The following is a 20,296-nucleotide window of genomic DNA, read 5'->3' as shown; positions in this document are numbered from 1 at the left end:
TGCAGCCAAAAATAAATAAATAAAATAAATAAATTTATTAAAAAAAAAAAAAGAACAGGCTATTGGGGAGCAAGCTCTTCCTCCCCCCTCCCTGTGGAAAGAGCATCTCTGTGAGTGGGCAGCTGAGGGCTCCCTGGTGACCTGCACCTTTGTGTTCTGAACACTGTGAATGAAAGCCAAGCTTCTGAGGCTGCAGCTGAAACACCACTTGCTCCTTTTGCTAAAGCAGCTTGTCCTGAGCATAGTTGGGGAATTACAGCTTTTACTGAGTCAATGTCCACTTGTCAACATCGTCCTGACATTGGGTTGGGAATCATTGGAACTCATCTTTTCATTCTGTCTACCCTTTACTAGATATGGTTGCTATAAATATAGTAACTTGCTCTTCACAGTGGATTTTCTTGAAAATCAGATTGGCAGCTTTGCATAACAACAATCAGAACTCCGGAGCTACCCAGCACGGGGAGACCGAGAACAGCCTCAGCTGTATCATGTCCTGGCCAGCTGTGTTGACTCAGCACAGCTGACCTCTCTGAGCCTGACCTTCCTCGTCTGCAGAAGGGAGACAACAGCTGTGCCTGACTTGTGAGTTTATTGTGAGGATTAGACAAGATAACACAAGGTGGAGCTTGTAACAGAGATGGGCAAACAGAAGGCTCTCAATTGAGTTGGCTACCAAATTACCCTTAGGGAAGGAAATGGAGAAAAATACAAAAACCCACACACATATGTAGTTTATTTACAAAATTGCAATGATAATGTACAAAGCTCAAAGTATTTGTTCACAACCATAGAGGATTTCTTCCTGAGACCTATAGAGCAAGATGTTATCGATATTTTCTGGAGCGTTTTTTGTCTTGTTTTTTTGGCTGTGCCGCACGGCGCGCGTGGGATCTTAGTTCCCCAACCAGGGATTGAACTCAGGCCATGGCAGTGAAAGTGTCGAGTCCTAACCACTGGATGCCAGGGAATTCCTGCCCTCTAGCCCACTTATTCTTTACTGTGGCACCCAACAGTTTAAACTTCTCCCTTCACTTGGTTCTCAGGACTGCACAAGGACCACCTCAGCAAAATCATCCTAGGTATCCTTACACAAGGACTCTGCCTTTTTATCTCCCTCATCTGCAACAGGGCGGCACCTCCTGGATATTTCCTTCATCAGCACTTTCACAGCCACCCACCAGATCTGAAATTGTCCTCTTGCCCCAGCAGAAGAGCTGCCCAATCCCCCTCCGGGCTCTCTGTCCCACTTCTTTCTCCTCTTTATGGAACTGGGTCCTGGGAGGGTGTTGGGAACCCTATGGCTTGGTGCCCACCAGCATATGCCTCATTGTCTATCTACCTGTACCTGGATGTCGGGTCCACAGATGAACTGAACAAAGCTGTGTGGCCACTTACTTCCCCAGGGCTGCGGGCAGAGACAGGGTGAGCAGGGAAGGGATGGAGGAGAGAGTAACTAGGTTTTGCAGGAGCTGGCTCTCGTGGTGAACCCAGAACATCCATCCCTGCAGGAACCTTGATCCAGGTCCCCCTTCCTGCCCCAGAGCTGTACTTAGAGGAGAGTCTGGGCAGAGGAACTGAGACATTCTGGCACCCTGCAGAAGGGGCCCTACCAGCCCTCCAAGCCTTTCTGATTTCCTCAAAGGCCCTGTGAGCAATGCTCCCCGTGTGTCTGAATACCTGCAGGCAGGCCTCAAACTCTCCTTAACTGACACCACCACCTGGGCCCCAACCCCTCAGACAGGTCTGGGCTCTTTCAGCCTTCCCCTTGCACTGTTTCCAGATGTAGGAAAACTCCCCGCTGAAGCCACTTCTCTACCTGCCCAGATCCTCAGCCCTGCCACCCGTGCCTTCCCCCTAGCAAATAAAAGCACACAGTTCTCTCCAAAACAGACGCCTTCCGGTGGAGCTTGGAGCTTGCTCTCTGGTCCCATCCAAATTCCTGGGATGGACGCTCCGAGAACTCCCGCCACAGGAATTTGGCTGAGCCCCTCCACAAGGCAGGATTGTAGTTATGGGTGCCGCTGGGACCATGGGCGACCACTCTGTCCCCAGCCGAGGGCTTGCACACAGGGCCCGTTCCATGAGCTTTAGGGCCAAAGGGGGACAAGATTACACAGGCCCCTTGTTCATTAAATGGGCACACATTAGGCGCCTGCTGTGTGATAAGCTCTGTGCTATGCTTTGTGGAGAACGCGACATCGATGCCTGGATCCAGACTTCGATCTGGAGAAACGAATTCGTCATTGATCTTTGTGAGAAGAGTCAGCTTTCCCACGAAGACGGCACGTGAGTTGTAACTGTTCTGACAAAACACCGCTCAAGAGAACCTTCTCTGATGAGGGTGGAAACCCGCATCAAGGACAAACCCAGACACAGTTCTCTGCCACACCCAAGATGGCCACCCGCCCGGTCCCCCTGTACTGAGTTGCACGCAGGCGCACTCAGCCTGCCACTCCTAACATGGCACATCAGAGCGCCCCGGGGCGGGGCCGCGGGCGGAAGTGGGTGTGACAGGGACGGGAGCCGAGAGGGCACTCGGAGGCGAGGTACTGGGCAGTGGGAGCCGCTGGGAGGGTCGAAGTCATGATCCCCCTGCAGGAGGCGTCCGCCCGGCGGCGGGAGATCGAGGACAAGCTGAAGCAGGTGGGGCTGGAGCTGGGGAAGCGGGGGAGGAGGTGAGGGAAGGGGTCGAGATCCGGGCCGGGCCTCTACTCAGGGAGGCGGCAGGAGTGGGAGGGGGCCCTCCCTGCGAGGGGACCTAGTCAGGGGCGAGGCCGTGGAGCTGGGACGCGGTGGTCTCCTTTAGCCTTCGGCTTCTGGTGATGTCCTTGCCTGCGCTCCCCCCAGGAGGAGGAGACGCTGTCCTTCATCCGAGACAGCCTGGAGAAGAGCGACCAGCTCACCAAGAACATGGTGAGTAACCCCTCAGCTGGGAGGGCTTCCAGACGCTGGAGGAGAACCCTGCGACCCGGTAGCTCCGGTACCTAAGGCCTGGGGCTGCTGGTCTGGGTAGTGGTGGTGGTAACGTGTGGGTTTCTCTAGCAACAGTGCGACATGTCTCTTAACACTCCCTTCCCCTTGTCCGCCCCTTCGCTGAGGATGCTGCAGCCCCCACTGGCCTGGACTTTCTGCTTTCTGCCTAAGTTCTCCATTCTTCCTTCTCCTTCTGCAGACATTTAGTGAGACTGACTTAGGTGGGCTGGGTACTGGCCATGCGTCATCATTAATTCAAGTGAGGGTTGGACGGCCGGGTTACCACTTTTGAGATTACTGAGGGCAGAAAAAGACTCAGCCTTCACCCCAGAGGGCTTGAGGTGTAAAATGAGCTCTGAAGTCAGAGAGATCTGGGATTTAGTCCTCGCCCCTCCACGTATTTGTGTGTGGCCCCTGACAGGTAACTCTGAGCCTCAGTTACCTCCTCTGCTAAAACAGACGATGCCAACCTCCAGTGTAACTGTGAAGGTCATAGAAGCTAATGCATGGAGATGCATTTTGCACAGTACCTGGTATGCAATAGGTCCTCAGTAAATATGAGTTTCCTTCCTTGCTCCTAGAGAAGACTGGAAAAGCACAAACTGAGTAGATACAAACTTGAGTATGTATTTTGTAACACAGTCATCAGGTGCTAGTCCTTACTTAATGAGATTCACTCTTAGAGAGAAAGGGTTTTGAAGGTTCCAGCAATGCAACTGAGGCTACTCTGTATGAAACTACCTCCTGTCAGTCCAGGAAAGCATCAGAGTAGAGACTGAGATTTGGCTCCAAAGGGTGGAAGGGAAGCCATCCTGAGGTGATTATCTGAGGAGGAGTTAATTTAATGCTTGACTTGCCTTCAAATCAAACTTCAGCCAATTTATTTGGGCCACCTCCTATGTGCCAGGCACATGGTAGGTTCTGGGGATACAGTGGTGAACAGGTATACCCTGTCCCTTCCCTCATGGAGCTTATTGTCTAGAAAACCAGAGAAGAGGCAGCAAATGCCAAAGACCTGGTGGGTGGCAGAAGCAGTGCTGGGACAACCCTGAGGCCTGAGAGCACGGAGCTTCCCCCCGCAGGTGTCTATCCTGTCATCCTTTGAGAGTCGCCTTATGAAGCTGGAGAACTCCATCATCCCTGTGCACAAACAGACGGAGAATCTGCAGCGGCTGCAGGAGAACGTTGAGAAGACTCTGTCCTGTCTGGACCACGTTATCAGCTACTACCATGTGGCCAGTGACACTGAGAAGATCATCAGGGAGGGGTGAGCTAGGGCCAGAAGGTCACATTCCTAACGCCTCTTGGACCAGTGGCTGTAGGCCTTGGAAGGGAGGAGTAGAATATATTTGAGCCTAGAGTCCCCTGTGTTAATTCTCTTCTCCCCTTTCCGAATACCATTCTCTTGGTCCTTCCTCTTCATCTTCCATCTGCCCAGGCTAATAGGACTTTTCTCCTTTCCAGCCCCACAGGTAGGCTGGAAGAGTACCTGGGAAGCATGGCCAAGATTCAGAAGGCTGTGGAGTATTTCCAGGACAACAGCCCAGACAGCCCAGAGCTCAACAAAGTGGTAAGGGGCCAGCAGAGTGATGTGAGAGGTGTGGGGACACCAGGCACGGCCCTGGTCTCATGAGAGACACTGAACCAGCTTAAAAGAGAATGTAGTGGAATAAACAGAAGTATACAATACCATACACATACTGTCGGCATTAAGATCTCTGTCTCAGGAATTACAGGTATACATTTTTATTGCATCTTAATACTTTAACTAAATTATAAGTTAAATATGAATTATAAGTTTAACATTTGAATTTTATAAATGCATGGGTGTTTCTTAATTGTAGCAAAAAATACATAATATAAAATTTGCCATTTTAACCATCTTTAAGGGAACAGTTCAGTGACATTAAGTACGTTCACACTGTCGGATAACCATCTCCAGAATTCTTTTCATCATCTCAGACTGAAACCCTGTACCCATTAAACACTAACTCCCCTTTCTCCTCCCCACCAACCCCTGGCCATCATCACTCTACTTTCTGACTCAATGAATTTGACTGGTCAGGGAACCTGCATTCATGTTTTCATATTCAGTTTTTTTGTGTCATATCTTTGTGTTTAAGTTTTGGGGTCTTTAGATCACCAGAGGGAGACGGAGTCGGGCTGGGAAGTGAGGTTTACTCCATGCACTGAGGAAAGGAGAGAATGCAGACAGGAGGAAAGGTGGGAGCAGAGGCCCAGACATCCCAGCCACTGAGGAACATGAGAGGGCAGGCCAGCTTGGACCCCCCGTCACCTGGCACACCTTCCTGGTGGCACCACAGGTCTTGCCCTGAGGCGTGTGTCTTACCCAGAAGAGGGGGTGGGCTGAGGAACAAAGATGGGAAACTGGCTTTTCTCCCACCCAGAAAGCTGTTGCTTAGAACAGTGCCTCCCAGCTTTTCTCCCATCGTGGCTCCATCGGAAATGAGAATGTTTGTGGGGCACACTGGGGTAAAGTGGTAACTAGCCAGTGGTCTCTGGCTGCGCACAGCGCCTCCTGGCTACTCGGAGGACTGACAAGATCAATACCTTGGCACACCAGTAACGCAGTGGGCACACACCAGTAAAACCATAATACTGCAGCCCTTGGGTGGGCAGCCTGGACTCAGAGATTGGGATGCCAGTGGCTGGAGAACTTGATTCTTGAGGGTCTCTAGCAAGTTTGGATCACAGAGTGAAGAGCTCTGTGCTAGAACTTGGGTGTGGGAGTGGATTAAAGAAGGAGAATACAAAAAATATGCTATAGGTTTACCCTAGAGGATGTACTTTCCATTTAAGCAGAAATGCTCCAACTCCTCTCTCTATTTTTAAAACATCTTTACTGAGATATAATTCACATACCATAAAATTTACCCATTTAAAGTATAAAACGCAGTAGTTTTAGTATAATCACAGAGTTGTGCAACAACACCGGAATAAATTTTATAACATTTTCATCGCCTAAAAAAAGAAATCCATTGGCAGTCACTCTTCTTCCCTTCCCTCCCCCATTCACCCAGTCTCTGGTAATCACTCATCTACTTTCTGTCTCTGTAAATTTACCTATTCTGGACTTCTCCTGAAAATGGAATCACACAGTATGCGACCTTTTGTGTCTGGCTTCCTTCACTTAGCATAATGTTTTCAAGGTTCATCTATGTAGTAGCGTGTGTCAGTGTTTCATTCCATTGTATGGTTGAATAATATTGCATTGTATGGCTCTGCCACATTTTGTTTATCCATCCATCACTTGATGGACACTCCACTTTTTGGCTGTTATGAACAGTGTTGCTATGAACCCTTGTGTATGAACTTTTGTGTGGACATATGTTTTCAATTCTCTTATCTGCTCTGGATACTTATCGCTTATCAGATACATGATTTGCAAGTATTTCCTCTCATTCTGTGAATTGGCTTTTCACTTTTTTGATGGTATCGTTTACAGCACAAAAGTCTTTAATTTGATGTAGTCCAATTTATCTATTTTTTTCTTTTGCAAACCCTTTTCTAAGAAGAACACAAATTAATGGTACAATGAGAAAATAATCAGCTGATATCTGTGAAGCACCTCCTTCTTGTAAAACTCTGGGTTTCACCTATGAACATACATTTTGAGAGAACACTAGGGAAAGAAATAATCAAGGAAAGCTTCGCAGCGTTTATTCTCTGGGAAAAAGGAAGTGAAGGCAGAGGAGGGCCGAGGCCCAGAATCAGGAAGGCAAAGGAAGGGGATGGCGAGGCGAGGGCCTGCTGAATGCTGGAACAGCCGTGGACCCTCTTTCTTCTTTCCCTCCTCCCTTCCTTCCTTCTTCCCTGTAGAAGCTGCTGTTTGAGCGGGGGAAGGAGTCGCTGGAGTCCGAGTTCCGCAGCCTGATGACCCGGCATAGCAAGGTCGTGTTCCCTGTGCTCATCCTGGATCTGATCAGCGGTGAGGACGACCTGGAGGTACAGGAGGAGGTGCCCCTGGAGCACCTGCCTGAGAGTGTGCTGCAGGACGTGATCCGCATCTCCCGCTGGCTGGTGGAATATGGCCGCAACCAAGGTGAGGTGTCCTGGGGAGGCGGGGGCCCAGGCGGCAGGGCCAGAGGGAGTGGACTTTGCCCTTTGTTTCTTTTTTTTTTAATTTTATTATTATTATTTTTTGGCTGTGTTGGGTCTTCGTTTCTGTGCGAGGGCTTTCTCTAGTTGCGGCGAGCAGGGGCCACTCTTCATCGCGGTGCGCGGGCCTCTCACTCTCGCGGCCTCTCTTGTTGCGGAGCACAGGCTCCAGACGCGCAGGCTCAGTAGTTGTGGCTCATGGGCCCAGGTGCTCCGCGGCACGTGGGATCTTCCCAGACCAGGGCTCGAACCTGTGTCCCCTGCATTGGCAGGCAGATTCTCAACCACTGCGCCACCAGGGAAGCCCCACCTGCATTTCTTTTAAAACAAAGGAGTTTAGTAGGAAACAATATGAGCAATAAGTCTACAGCTTATGTATCAAATTATGAATCTAGCTAAATTCAAGCTTTTTAAACATACCTTACTTTCCCGTTTCTTTCCTTTTTTTGATTAATTATAAAAACTTCAAATAGCACAGAAAGGCTTAGGTGAAAAGCAAAAGTCCATCTCCCCACTTCCCTAATGCTTACAGTGTCATAACCCAAAGATGAGTACTGTTAAGGTTATTTATACCCTTCCAAAAAATTCCTTATGCAACTGTGTGTGTGTGAGAGAGAGAGAGAATAAATACGTGTGTATCTGCTCCTCATTCCCAAGTGGAAGGGCGCATACTAAACACTGCCCTATGATTGTTTTTTTGGTTTTTGCTTTCAACTTAGTAATATGTCTTGAGAGTGTTCCATATCAGTACATGTATATTTGCTTCATTCTTTTTGGCAGCTGCATAATATTCCATGGTATGTTGGTACCATCATTTCTTTAAATCCAGTCCCAGGATTTTTTAAAAAATCCCAAGTTAAGCAAAAAATTAAAAAAAAAAAACTAACTGTAATGAATATTCCATTTTAAGCTTTTTAGCCCTCCACACTCTTCTTCTCTTCGTTAGTTTGTACACATACCAAGTTGTCAGTGTGCGTTATCACTATGCCTGCCTTCCCTCGAGGACTCTGTGGTGCCAGGTCTCAGGGCCGCCTGTACTGACCACACGGCACATCTGTGGCTCATGAGCTGCACTGTGGGAGCCGGGGGCTCGGCAGGAGCTTTTCAGGGGCTCCCTTGGGAGAAGAGGGAGGCCAGTGGATGCCTCCAGACCCCTCAGTCCCCTTCAGTCAGAGCCTCAGTGCTTTGTTCCATTTGGCACATTGGCGACACACTCGTTGGGAACTGCTAAAATGTACCATGGCATTCGTATCTTTTTCCTTGCTCGTTTGCATTTTTGGATTTTCCAGTTTTCCAATATTGACAAATAGTGCTGCAGTGAGCACAGTTGGATGGCTTGCTTTTCTTATTTAGGAAGTTCTTTGAGATATTTTCTCAAAGGTACAATTATCAGGCAGAACTGTCTGAACAGATCTGTAACCTTCTTGCCGTCTTGAGCTCCTCTCCGGGTAGGTGGGGCCAGTCGACTGACCCATCCAAAATCCCACAGCTGTTTGTTCTTCATTAGCTGTATTTATCTTAGCTATTTGACAGGGCTTTCATAATCCTCTAATTTTTTAAAATTTGCATTTCATTCATGGCTAAAGAAATGGTGTGTTTTTTTATTCAGTGACACTTGTTGTCTCTTTACGCATATAAATTGCTCACATCCTTTGACCCCTCACCAAGTTGAAGCTGGATGTTAACTCTACATTTTTTTTATCTAAAAAAACCTTACTGTGGACTTCCTTGGCAGTCCAGTGGTTAAGACTCCGCACTTCCAGCGCAGGGGACATGGGTTCAATCCCTGGTCAGGGAAGATGCCACGTGGCATGGCCAAAAAAAAAAAAAAAAAAACCTTACAGGGAATTCCTTGGCAGTTCAGTAGTTAGGACTTGGCACTTTCACTGCCAGGGGCCTGGGTTCAATCCCTGGTTGGAGACCTAAGATCCCACAAGCCACACGGCGCGGCCAAAAATAAATAAATAAAATAAAAAATAACAACTAATTGTTGGTTCTGTTGGGGGATACTTTCCCTTTTAAGACTTTGATTTGGGATGGACGAGGCCATGTGGGAGGCTGCTAGGAAGGGGTTAGCAAGGAGCGATGGTGGGCACCACTGCTGCCCTGCGGAGCTGCGTCTGGAAGTGAGAGGGAGGCCCTGGGGCCAGGCAGAGGCAGGGACCCCAGCTGTCGCCCATCTCTCCTCAGACTTCATGAACGTCTACTACCAGATCCGCTCCAGCCAGCTGGACCGCTCCATCAAAGGCCTGAAGGAGCATTTCCGGAAGAGCAGTTCTTCATCTGGGGTCCCCTACTCCCCTGCTGTCCCCAACAAGAGGAAGGACACGCCTACCAAGAAGCCGGTCAAGCGGCCAGGTGAGTCCCCACCCTGGCCCACCTCAGAACCAGACAGAAGCTCGGTGGGACCCGGGTTGCTTTTGGCCACCCTGGGGGTAGCAGCCGCTACAGCTTGACCTCACAGCGACCCCCAGCTATAGGTACGCAGGACAGAAAGCAGGTGTCTGCCCACCCAGCAAGGCCCCATCCGGTGAGCTCCTCTCTACCCAGCCGAGTCTGGGGGCTACATAAGTGTCCTTGGAGTGGAGGGTCACAGGCACGGAGGGGTGGGCTGACAGGGGTGCCGGGGCAGAGCCCCTTGCTGGACCCCCTTGTCCTCCCTGCGTCGGCCTGTCAGGAGGCCAGGCACGCTGCTGCCGCCAAAACCGTGGACAGGACAGGGGCAGGCACTGCAGCCGTCACCTTGCAGAAAGCCAGGGTGGCTTGAAGAAGTGGATAGGGGAGAGTTTACACTTCCACAGTCGCCCAGAAAGGAAAATAATCCCACGCCTTCTTCTCCAAAGAACTTAATCCGGCTTTTGGGCTCCACTCGAAGTTACTGCCTTGCTGCGGGAGAGTCAGGGGAGGGGTGTTGAGGTGGGAGACGCCTAGGCTGTGGGCGTTGGTGTCCTGGGCGAACAGCTCACTGTCTGTCCTTCTTCCCGTCATCATGTTCCCTGTAGTCTGTGCTCCAGGTAAACAGTGCTCCTGTGTGTCAGCTTCCGCTTGGCAAGCCTGGCTGTGTCTGGCTGCTGAGAGGCGTGGCCCTCGAGAGGCTGGGGTATTCCAGGGCGAGGGGCTGCTGCAGGCCCCAGGGAGAGAGAGCCAGTGAGGCTGGGGGCTGCTCCCACCCCAGCCTTCCCTGTCCAGCTGCTGCTGTGGGCACACACGCCAGGTGCGCTGGTGGGGCCCGCCCCTCACGACAGCGTTTTCCTTACCTGCCCCTCAGAGAACAGGGGGCCTGTGCCTTGGTTCCGGGAGGCTGCGAGGCTGCCTGGGCCTTGGCGGGTCTGTGCTCTCTTCCCCTCTGTCTCCTCTCTGATGGGCCCAGTGGAGGCCCCAGGACCCAGTCTGCATCCAGGAGTGCTGCTGGCTGTGCAGGGAGCAGGGGTCTGATCTCGGGGCCCCCGGTGGACCTAATCTAGCTTGGCTTAGAGCCCCCAGAGGAAAACTCGGGCTCTGAGCGTCCCTCTGGTTTCTGTGGGGTTTCAAGAGGTGTCAGGAGGTGGGGGGCTCAGGACTGATGTCAGGAACTAGGGAATCAGGCCCCTGGGACATCAGTTCCCAGCTCTTGAGGAGGGGAGCAGGGAGGCCTCGGTGGGTAATGAAACACCGACCTCAGCGTCGTTTGTGGTAATTGTGCTCCTGATGGGTTGGGCGGCTGCCGGATCAGCGTCCCCAGCCCACATCCATGCGAGCATACTGGCAAGGCTCCTGGAGGCCCGGCGGGCCCACCTGCTCCTGGTCGGTTGTGGGGCAGGGAACTGATTCGCTCATTAGTGGGGCTGCTCCCTGGAGGGGCAGAACCCAGCGAGACAGATGCTGAGCCCAAGCCCCAAACTTGGTTATTAGTAACTAATTGCAGTTGGTGCAAACAGAAAGAAATGAGCCGCTCCAGACACTGTCCCTTCTCCGCTAGCCTTTTGGGGAGCTGCCAGGACCCAAAAAGCCTCACTGTGTTCAGGGATGCAAGGGGGCACCTGGGAGTCCCCAGGGAAGAGGGATGGAGTTACACTCATGGGTGCCTCCCCTGCTCCAGTACATTTTATTAACAGGGCGGCTGTACACATCTGTTTTAAATGCTGTTTTATTTCCCCACGTTTTCTGCCCTGAGATGTCTCGTTCCCACAGAGGTAGCTGACCCTGGAGGCTGTGGGCGCTGCAGTTTTGTTTTCATTGTTCTCACTTGTGATACTAACTGTTGGTTTTTTCCCCCCATGCCAAGAGCATGTGCCCTTTCCTGCTGCCCTCCCTCCTGCTCTCTGTGTGGTGGCTCCTATTAACTTCTTTTTGGCTTTTGAGTTTTTCCCAATTGCTCTGGTGGTTTGGGTCCCTCCCCTGGTGTATGGGACCAGTCTGCCTCTGGGTCTCCAAGCCTTCTGTCTTGGGCACTGCTATCCCAGGAAGCTCAGTCCCATTTCACCAACTCCTGGGTGCTGCTTTCCTTTGGCTGCTGTTTGGCCGCGTCCCGGCACTGAGTATGCCCGGAGAACTCTGCCCGCCCTTTGGGGAGGAGCCATGGGCCTGCCCGCTTCAAGGTGCCCCCAGGCTCTGCCACTTGGTCTCGCCTTCTGGGTGTGAGAGCTCCATCACTAGCTCCTCCATCCCAGGCCCTTGTCTATTTCTGAGTTAAGTGCCACCCAGTACTGTTTTTTATTTTTGGCTTCTCCTGGTGGATCTTTGCCCATCTCATCTCCTTCACTCTCTGCACTTCCTAAAATGAACTCAGATCTGGAACAGTGAGGGTCACTGGCAGAATCAGGAGCTCCACTGGGGGAACGAAATGTGTCCGTTCCTCCATCTCCTTCTGCGGGGCCTCCGGCGGTCCTGGGAAAGGCCTGCTGGGAGAGATGGTACCCGGGCGTGCTCTCTGCTGGGGGTGGGCGTGGGCCTGGGGGGCAGGTGGAGGGCTGCTGCTGTTTTCTCTCACTCGTTTCCTAGGTCTTCTTATCTCCTCTCTGTGTGGCTCTGGTGACAGGGACGATCCGTAAGGCTCAGAACCTTCTGAAACAGTATTCCCAGCATGGTCTAGATGGGAAAAAGGGGGGCTCTAACCTCATTCCTCTGGAAGGTAATCATCCTGTGTTCCTCTCCTCTTCCCTCCTCCTCCACCGTGTGTCCACTCACGTGGTAGGGCAGAGCCTCCAACCCCCCAGAGGGCCTCGGGCGCAACCCTGAGAGGGGACCAGGGGTGGGAACTGAGGTCCTGGGCCTCTGACCCCAGCTGGCTCGGGGGCAGCTTTCATGGCCCTCGGCCTGGTCCTGTCTGGCTGACGGCAGCTCTGCCCTCCCGGAGGCTTCCCGCTCCCTCCCCTCCCCGTCTCTGTCCTTGTCTCCTGTTTGAACTCAGAGAAAGCTCTTTGTCACGGGCAGCCCTTTCACGCTCAGACCAGCAGTGACAGGACCAAGGCGCCGAGGCCTCCTGGCCGCCCCCCTCCACCTGAAAGGGGAGCGTGTGCCACAGGGGGCAGGCAGCCCGTATACCATGTCCCTGCCTCCCTCGCATCAGAGGAAGGACAGCCCTGCCCTAGTGGACCGGATCCGCCTTCAAAAGAATGACCCTGGGGGCGAAAAGAAGCCTGTCCCCATTCACTGGGCAGTGACATTTCTCTAACTGGATCTCTCCCCAAATATGGTGAGATAAACCCCCTGGGGCTGAGCATCAGACCTTCCGCAGCTGCTGGAAACTCTTCAGAAACCCGGCTTTCTCTTAGCGTCCAGGCTTGGGGAAACCAGCTCCCGAGGATGGTCCGGGGCACTGCAAGTCAGGCTTGAAACGGCTGTTCCCAAGGTGGTCTGAGGCAGAGGAGGGGCTCAGAGCCCTCTCCAATGCCCCTTCCCCTACACCCCGTCTCACATCCCCCCACCCCCGGAGATCGAGGGCTTCTTCCCAGTCCCCCGAGAGGCAGCCACCCCGCCCCTGGATAAACGCTGCTTGTGTTTGCGGCCGACGTCTCGCTAGGTCACGAGCATGATTTCCGAGTTAAGCACCTGTCCGAGGCCCTGAACGACAAGCACGGGCCACTGGCCGGTGAGTACTGCAGCCCAGCCCGAGGGCAGCCGCCGCTGCATTCACGGCCGTCCCCAGAGGGCCCGCTCCGGCCTGGCCTAGCCGGCCGCTCCGCTCCGAGGATGAGCCTGGCCTACTCGCCTCTCTCTCTCTCCGGTCCGTCTCTCTTTTGGGCACTAGGTCCCCTTACCTCTCTCCAGGTGGGAGTGCACGCCTGGCTCTCAGGGCCTGGGCCAAGGGCAGAAGTTGCCACCACTCGGAAGGCGGGCAGAGAGGGCAGGCGGACCCTCGGAGGGCAGGGAGCATCAACACGTGCCTCCAGCGACGGCTCCAAAGCTCTGACCCCTCGGAGCCCGTCCCTCGGCACGTAGGACCAGGTTGCCTGCGGGCACCCCTGCGCCAGCCTCCAATGCAGTAGCGGGATCCGGTCTCCTGCTGCGGCAGCTGACAACCAAGGAGCCCTCCCCCTCCAAGGCTCACATTGCCTCTTCTCCAGTTTTGACGCCATGCCAGCTAGCCTCATGGACCAGAGCCCACTGCCTTTGTATACATTCCAGAAGGCCTGGCTGGGCTCTATCTGGCTCCAGAGGCCCAGCGTTTTCAGAGATGGATGACCACTGTGCCTGCCTCCTTGAGGTGGATGCGGCCACTTGCCCATCCCTGGGTGTCCTCTTCCCAGTACAATTCAGAATCCTCAGTCTTGGGGTCAGGCGTGTCTTATCCAGGAAGTCGACTGGGGGAATCTTCTTATCCTTTTTATCCATCTCCCCAACACCTCTCGTACCTGACATTCTGGAACAAAGGCTGGACTCCGGCCCTGGTTTTCCCCTCGAACCCTGTCGGGCCTGCTGGAGTTCTCTCAGCTTTCTGCCAGCACAGTCTTCTTCCCCATCTGCTGCCAGTCTGGCTACAGGCCAGGAGCTGGGGAGACTCATGCCCCAACCCCCAGCAGGGAGAGGGTCTGCCCCAAACCAGTAGCTCAGGGGCACTGCTTTCCCCCCAGGGAGAGATGACATGCTGGACGTGGAGACCGACGCCTACATTCACTGCGTCAGTGCCTTTGTCAAGCTGGCCCAGAGCGAGTACCAGCTGCTGATGGACGTCATCCCTGAGCACCATCAGAAGAAGACCTTTGACTCTTTGATACAGGTCCTGCCCCACCCCACCCTGCCCCTGGGCCCTGACCAGATGCCCCAGCAAGAGCTGTCACTGCAGAAGCTTGACTTTGGTCCAGGCTTGTGGTCCATAGCCCTCAACTCCAGCCACCACCTCCACCTCCCATCCTGGGGATCTGTCCTGGGTGGCGTGTCCCATTCGGGACCTCCCTATTGGAGGCATACTTCCCCCACACCCCTCCAGGTGCCCTCACCGTCCCTGGGAACCGGCTGTCTGCCCCCTCCCCTGAGCCCTCTCCCTGCCCCGCTCTCTCAGGACGCCCTGGACGGGCTGATGCTTGAAGGGGAGAACATTGTGGCTGCTGCTCGGAAGGCCATCATCCGACACGACTTCTCGGCTGTGCTCACCGTCTTCCCCATCCTGCGGCACCTCAAGCAGACCAAGCCTGAGTTTGACCAGGTGCTCCAGGTAGGTGGCTGAGGATGCCCTTGGGGATGCCGGGAGGAGGAGTCCTGCTGCCCGGCACGGCCTCCCAGGAGAACTGTGCTCCCTGCCCCAACGCGTCTGCTCCGAGGGGGAATGGCGGCAGCTTGCTCGGGCCCCGGGCCTGCGCAGGTGCTCTCAGGGTGAGTGAAGAGGAGAGGCAGTCCCCTGGGGTGAGGGGCTGGGAAGGAGCAGGGCCCCAGGCACAGCCTATGGCCGGCTTCTGGCGCCCTGTGCAGCCGTGTGCTTCCTCAGGGGACGGCCGCCAGCACCAAGAACAAGCTGCCCAGCCTCATCACCTCCATGGAGACCGTGGGAGCCAAAGCGCTGGAGGACTTCGCTGACAACATCAAGGTGCTCTCCTTCCCTCCGCTGCCATGCGGGACGGCCCTTGGGGCTGTGGGCAGGGCCACCGGTGACCTGGCTTGGAAACTCCTTCTGAAAGCAGGCCTCCAAGAGGGGCGGGCCTGCCCTGTGGGGAAGCCGGCCGTGCTGCTAGTCTCCTGTCAGTGCCCACGGGCCTCCCTGTCTTCCCCAGGGGCTCCAGAGGCCCCCACCCCAGGCGTCAAGCTCCTGCCGCGCTTTTCCCATCTAGTCACGTCCGTGTGTCTGTCTCACTCACCTTTGTGCCCGAGGGGCATCCTGACACCTGTCTGCCAGGAGGTGGCGCCGTGAGCCCGCAGACGGGGGTGTGGGGTGGGCGCGAGACTCCCTGGGAGCTGCTTCAGGGAGTCAGGCTGTTCTTCCCACAGAACGACCCGGACAAGGAGTACAACATGCCCAAGGATGGCACTGTGCATGAGCTCACGAGCAACGTAGGTGCTGCCCCGGGGCTCCTGGGGCGGGGAGGGGGCGCAGGTGGCAGGATGGACTGCAAGGTGCTTCGTGCCCCCAGCAGACAGGGCCTCTCCCAGGAGGCCAAACCCACAGGGTGGAGCAGGAAGCTGGCAGCCACCCTCTTCACTGGGCAGGCCCCTGGCCCTGCACCTGTCCTGGGATGGTCAGAGGGGGTGAACTGTAGGAGGTGATCGACCTTTGGGTCCTGCCCTTGACCTTCTTCCTGGACCTGTTTTCTCCCCACGCAGGCTATCCTCTTCCTGCAGCAGCTCCTGGACTTCCAGGAGACGGCGGGCGCCATGCTGGCCTCCCAAGGTACTTGGCACCTCCCAGCGGGGCCCCGTGCCCCACTCCTCCCTCTGGCCTGGAGACGTGGGGTTAGCCCCCTCTGGGTGAGGAGATTTCCCCCGCCCTGTGGAGTGGGAAGGAGATGTGGCCTGTGGCGGGACCCCCGAGCTGCTTGGGCCATCTGGGCCCAGCATCAGGAAAGCAGCCGGGGTTTGACTACCTTTCCTGGCCTCCATCCCCTCTCGGCTCCTTCCACTGTTCTCACTCTGGAGAGCAGAACTCACTTGTTTGGAGGTGCCCTTCCCGCCCCGCCCCTCCTTCTGCATCTCTCCACCTCCTCTTGTGTTGCCTGTCCTAATTAGTCTCATACAGCTGACCCTTTACAGCTGGCATCTCAGGGCCAGCCTGTTGTCTTCCCGTGACCGTGACTGCTGTCCTGGGACTGGGGCTCAGGAGGTTAGCACGTGGGGAAGAGCACGCTTCCGAGCACTGAGACCCAGCCCAGCTTGTTGGGCCCCCAGGCCTTCCCTTTTCCCCCCAGTCTAGGGGCAAGGAGCCAAGGTGCAGCCTCTGGCCTGCGGTTCTCCAGATGTCCACTTTCCAGTGTGTCCCTGGCCTTCAGGGGTCCAGCCTGGGCTGTCCTGCTGTCTGTTTCTGGCGTCGCGGGGAGTGGTCTGCTTGGCTCGGGTGTTGCGGCCGTTTCTAACCTGTTTTTGCACTTTGCATCTTTTTCCCTCCTTTGTCTCTCCCCCCTTCCCCTCTGTGCGCACTGCCTCTCACTGCGTAGTTCTTGGGGACACATACAATATTCCTTTAGACCCCCGAGGTAAGCAGCAGGGCTCTGCAGCCCCATCCTTCCCCTCTGAAGCCCCATGAGTGAGGTTCCCTGGGGACGGAGGCACCTGGACAGACTCAGGACCCCAGTAGGAGCGGGGTCAGAGGGGACACGGGTTCCTTCCGGGTGCTCCCAACCCTCTCAGCTCCCTGACGGCCACTCTCTGTCTCTGGGTTTCTCCAGGCAGCGTCCTGCTGTGTCCAGTACCCTGAGTACACCCTTCAAGCTGGTCCAGCACCTCCCTGTCTCCTTCCTCTCCCATCCGCTCCCTTCCCCCCTTGGCTTTCTGCCCTGTGCGGGCAGCAAGTCTCTGTTCAGAAGGGTCTGGTAGAGGAGGTTGTGGGCAGTGGGGGTGAAGGTGGAGAGGCCATGGGGGGCCTATTCTAAGACTCTGTTGCTGACAAATGGGAGAAGTGGGCCTCGTAGGTACCCCCAGCATGGGTCGGGGGCTGGGTGACAGAGGCTGTCCCATTCCTGTCCTGCCAGCCTTCCTGCTGTTCCTGGGCCAGCTCATTAACCCCACCACCCAAGACCATGGAAGGGCCGGCCCTGGGTTCCAGGAAGAGTCCCAGGGAGCACCCCCGCAGCGGGAAGGGAGCCCTGTAGCTCAGCACGTCCCCAGCTCTGCCCGAGGGAGGCTCGGGCCCCTCCCAGGGTTTCCTCAGCCGCTCCGCCGGCCTAGGGGAGGCCAGAGAGGGTCTCGGCTGCCGCCACTGCTGTGGTAACAGGACTCCTCCTCTCACAGAGACCAGTTCCTCAGCCACCAGCTACAGCTCCGAGTTCAGCAAGCGCCTCCTGAGCACCTACATCTGTGAGTGCGCCCCGCCAGCCAGCAGCCTCCGGCGCCCGGCCTCCCTGCCTCCCTGCCTCTTCCCTTCCGCGTCCTTTTTGTGCTCTCTTGCTTGTCCAGGTCCTGCCCTGACTTTTAGAATTGCAGCCTGACCTCTGGTTGGGGGGCCGCAGGGGCTCGGCAAAAGGCTCCCAAGGCTGGCGAGGCTGGTGGGGCCTCGAGTCCGGGAGGAACAAGGAGCGACGGGTGGGAGTTGGTCTGTCGGCCCCAGGATTGGGTCATTTGGGTCAGACTGCCACGGGGGGCGTGACCGCATCCTTCCCTGTGCAGGTAAAGTCCTGGGCAACCTGCAGCTGAACTTGCTGAGCAAGTCCAAGGTGTATGAGGACCCGGCTCTGAGCGCCATCTTCCTACACAACAACTACAACTACATCCTCAAGGCCCTGGAGAAGTAAGTGGCTACGGGCGCTGGCCTGCAGCTCGCCCCTGCCCCTGCCTGCCTGCCGGGTCTGGCTGTGCCCCCTCGTGTCCAGGGCGGGGAGGACGCCGCTTTACCCTTCACAGTCCCAGGACCCAGGGAGGTGGGAGGCAGGCCCCACTGGTGTTGCTGCAGAGGCCGGCAGCCTCTCTATCATCCTCTCCTCTCTCCCCTGCTCCCACCCCAGGTCTGAGCTGATCCAGCTGGTGGCCGTGACCCAGAAGACTGCCGAGCGCTCCTACCGCGAGCACATCGAGCAGCAGATCCAGACTTACCAGCGCAGGTGGGCCTCCGCCCACCCTCCCGCTCCCCGACCTGTGTGCCCACCAGTAACACTTCCTTCTCAGAGCCTTGGGAGGCTGGGCCCAGTCAGAGTGGGCTCAATGACGGGGAACTGCCACCCTGTGAACCCCCATCCTCTACTTCTTTTTTAATCACACTCATGGGGTGGGGAAGGGTGGGTGCCAAGGGTGACGACTAAGATGGTTGAAGGGCTGCCTGTCAGAGGTGTGGGTAACGTTCAGACCAGGTGAAGAGCCAGCTCACAAGGTCCCTTGAACTTGGCTGAGCCTCACTCTACAGGGCTCTCTCTGCCCCTCGCCTCCTGTTTCTTAGTTTGTGCGTCTCTCTCTCCCTTTGGGTGTTTCTTCCCCGTGACCGTATCTCCCTCTGCTTTCCCGTGTATCTGTCCTCCGTCCCCTCTTTTCTCATCTGCTTCTCCATCTTAATTGGCCATGATATCAACGTGAAGTGTAGTTGGTAGTGTCTGTTCGATTTATTGAATGTTCTGTTTCCTGTTCTTAATTTTAAAAGCGAGCAGCTTGAACATTTTTATTCCCAAGGAAAAAAATCTCAGCTGTGTTTTGCTTAGTTACAACCCAGGCTGATCCCTGCCCTCACCCTCTCCCCCAGTAGATCAAGAGATTTTTAAAAAACAAAACAATCCAGCCCCAGGGAAGGAGCAGCTGCCTGAGGCTGTCCCTTCTCTGCCCTCTGCTTCCCTCCCTGCCTGGCAGTTGGTTAAAGGTGACTGACTACATTGCTGAGAAGAATCTACCTGTGTTCCAGCCCGGAGTCAAGGTGGGCTGAAGGCCTGGGCTGGGAAGGGATGTCTAGCAGATGTGGTGCTTTCTGCTGTGTCTCTGGGAAAAAACAGACAATTGGGATGAGAAAGCAAAGGATGCCCGTGGCCCTCCGGGCAGCAGGGGAGAGGGCTGGGCTTGGGTGTTTGGGGAAGGAGCAGGGGCAGGACGATTCTGCTCTGAGGGACGCTTTCTCTGCCACCTCCCCTGGCCCCCCAGCTTCGGGACAAGGAGCGCCAGATGATCAAGGAGCGTTTTAAGGTAAGTCGGGATCCTCCCCGCTCCCCTGATCGCTGCTGCTACTGTAGCAGCACAGACTCAAACGTTTGTCTTTGGGTCACTTCTGTTTCCACCGTTGTGGTGTTCAGGGCTTCAACGATGGCCTGGAAGAATTGTGCAAGATACAAAAGGCCTGGGCTATTCCCGACACGGAGCAGAGGGACAAGATCCGCCAAGCTCAGAAAAACATTGTTAAGGAGACCTACGGGGCCTTTCTGCACAGGTTAGCCCTCCGTCTCTGCCCTCCCAGCCCCAGGCTCCCCGCTGCCCCGGCTGGGCCACTGGGCCCTTCTCTTCTTCAAGGAAACCTGGAGAGGGTGGTGGGTTTGGGTGGCAGATCCAGTGCCCGGGGCTTTGGTGTGGGGCCAGACCCGGACATCACCCAGGGGCACCCCATCGGGAGGGTCTTAGGCTGAGGCAGAGCTGGGGAGGGGCTAGGCATCCCCACTGACCTCAGCGCCTCGTCAGGTATGGCAGCGTGCCCTTCACCAAGAATCCTGAGAAGTACATCAAGTATCGTGTGGAGCAGGTGGGCGACATGATCGATCGCCTCTTTGACACCTCCGCCTGAGCCACCACCGCCCCTGCTTGGCTCTGCCAGACCAGCCATGTTATCGGACAGATAAACCAGTGTTAACTTGCCTCTGGGCCCGGTGAGTGTGGCGTCCTTTGACACAGGGGTCTTTCTCCACCACCCCGACCAGGAGCCCTGTCCCTGAGCCCTCGGGTCCTGGTTTGCCCTTCCTCTCGCAGCCCCCATTCCCCACACAAGCAGCGCTCTCCCAGAACTCTGGGGTTCCTCCACACCTTGGGTTTCATGACCCTGACTGCAGCCCGCAGGGGCCACGTGACGGCTTCAAGGCAGGAAGGACAGAGAAGGAAGACAGAGGTCTGTGCCCTCAGCTGCCTCGTGTGGACAGGAGCAGGAGAGCAGAGCAAGCCCACCTCCGGGCCAGCTCGGAGT

The 20,296-nt window shown here is 55.5% G+C and overlaps 1 protein-coding gene across 12 annotated transcripts; it reads left to right on the top strand.

Annotated features, from left to right (window-relative positions):
- The first annotated feature begins 2,509 nt into the window (after positions 1 to 2,509).
- Positions 2,510 to 19,974, top strand: EXOC7 (exocyst complex component 7). 12 transcript variants are annotated; one of them, XM_059906591.1, is made up of 22 exons: positions 2,513 to 2,646; positions 2,851 to 2,916; positions 4,059 to 4,243; positions 4,441 to 4,546; positions 6,817 to 7,039; positions 9,286 to 9,453; positions 10,098 to 10,109; positions 12,113 to 12,205; positions 13,097 to 13,165; positions 14,148 to 14,293; positions 14,576 to 14,728; positions 14,999 to 15,097; positions 15,496 to 15,558; positions 15,829 to 15,895; positions 16,656 to 16,694; positions 17,449 to 17,514; positions 17,824 to 17,944; positions 18,159 to 18,254; positions 18,988 to 19,051; positions 19,273 to 19,314; positions 19,422 to 19,555; positions 19,801 to 19,974. In XM_059906591.1, exons 1-22 carry the CDS (start codon positions 2,587 to 2,589, stop codon positions 19,901 to 19,903), a joined length of 2,175 nt encoding a protein of 724 aa, XP_059762574.1. In that variant the 5' UTR covers positions 2,513 to 2,586; the 3' UTR covers positions 19,904 to 19,974. The 12 variants fall into 12 exon arrangements, with proteins under 12 accessions (XP_059762573.1, XP_059762574.1, XP_059762575.1 ...); XM_059906592.1 differs by lacking the exon at positions 10,098 to 10,109; XM_059906595.1 differs by lacking the exon at positions 13,097 to 13,165.
- The last annotated feature ends 322 nt before the right edge of the window (positions 19,975 to 20,296 follow it).

The sequence above is a fragment of the Balaenoptera ricei genome, chromosome 20 (genome assembly GCF_028023285.1).
Source record: "Balaenoptera ricei isolate mBalRic1 chromosome 20, mBalRic1.hap2, whole genome shotgun sequence".
Classification (NCBI taxonomy): Eukaryota; Metazoa; Chordata; class Mammalia; order Artiodactyla; family Balaenopteridae; genus Balaenoptera; species Balaenoptera ricei.
This window is presented reverse-complemented; position numbering and strand designations above follow the sequence as displayed.

Coding starts and splice junctions, on each gene's coding strand:
- EXOC7 (XM_059906590.1), top strand. CDS start 2,587: ATGATCCCCCTGCAGGAGGCGTCCGCCCGGCGGCGGGAGATCGAGGAC. Junction 12,206..13,096: donor TAACCTCATTCCTCTGGAAG/GTAATCATCCTG, acceptor ACGTCTCGCTAG/GTCACGAGCATGATTTCCGA. Junction 18,255..18,987: donor ATCCAGACTTACCAGCGCAG/GTGGGCCTCCGC, acceptor CCTGCCTGGCAG/TTGGTTAAAGGTGACTGACT.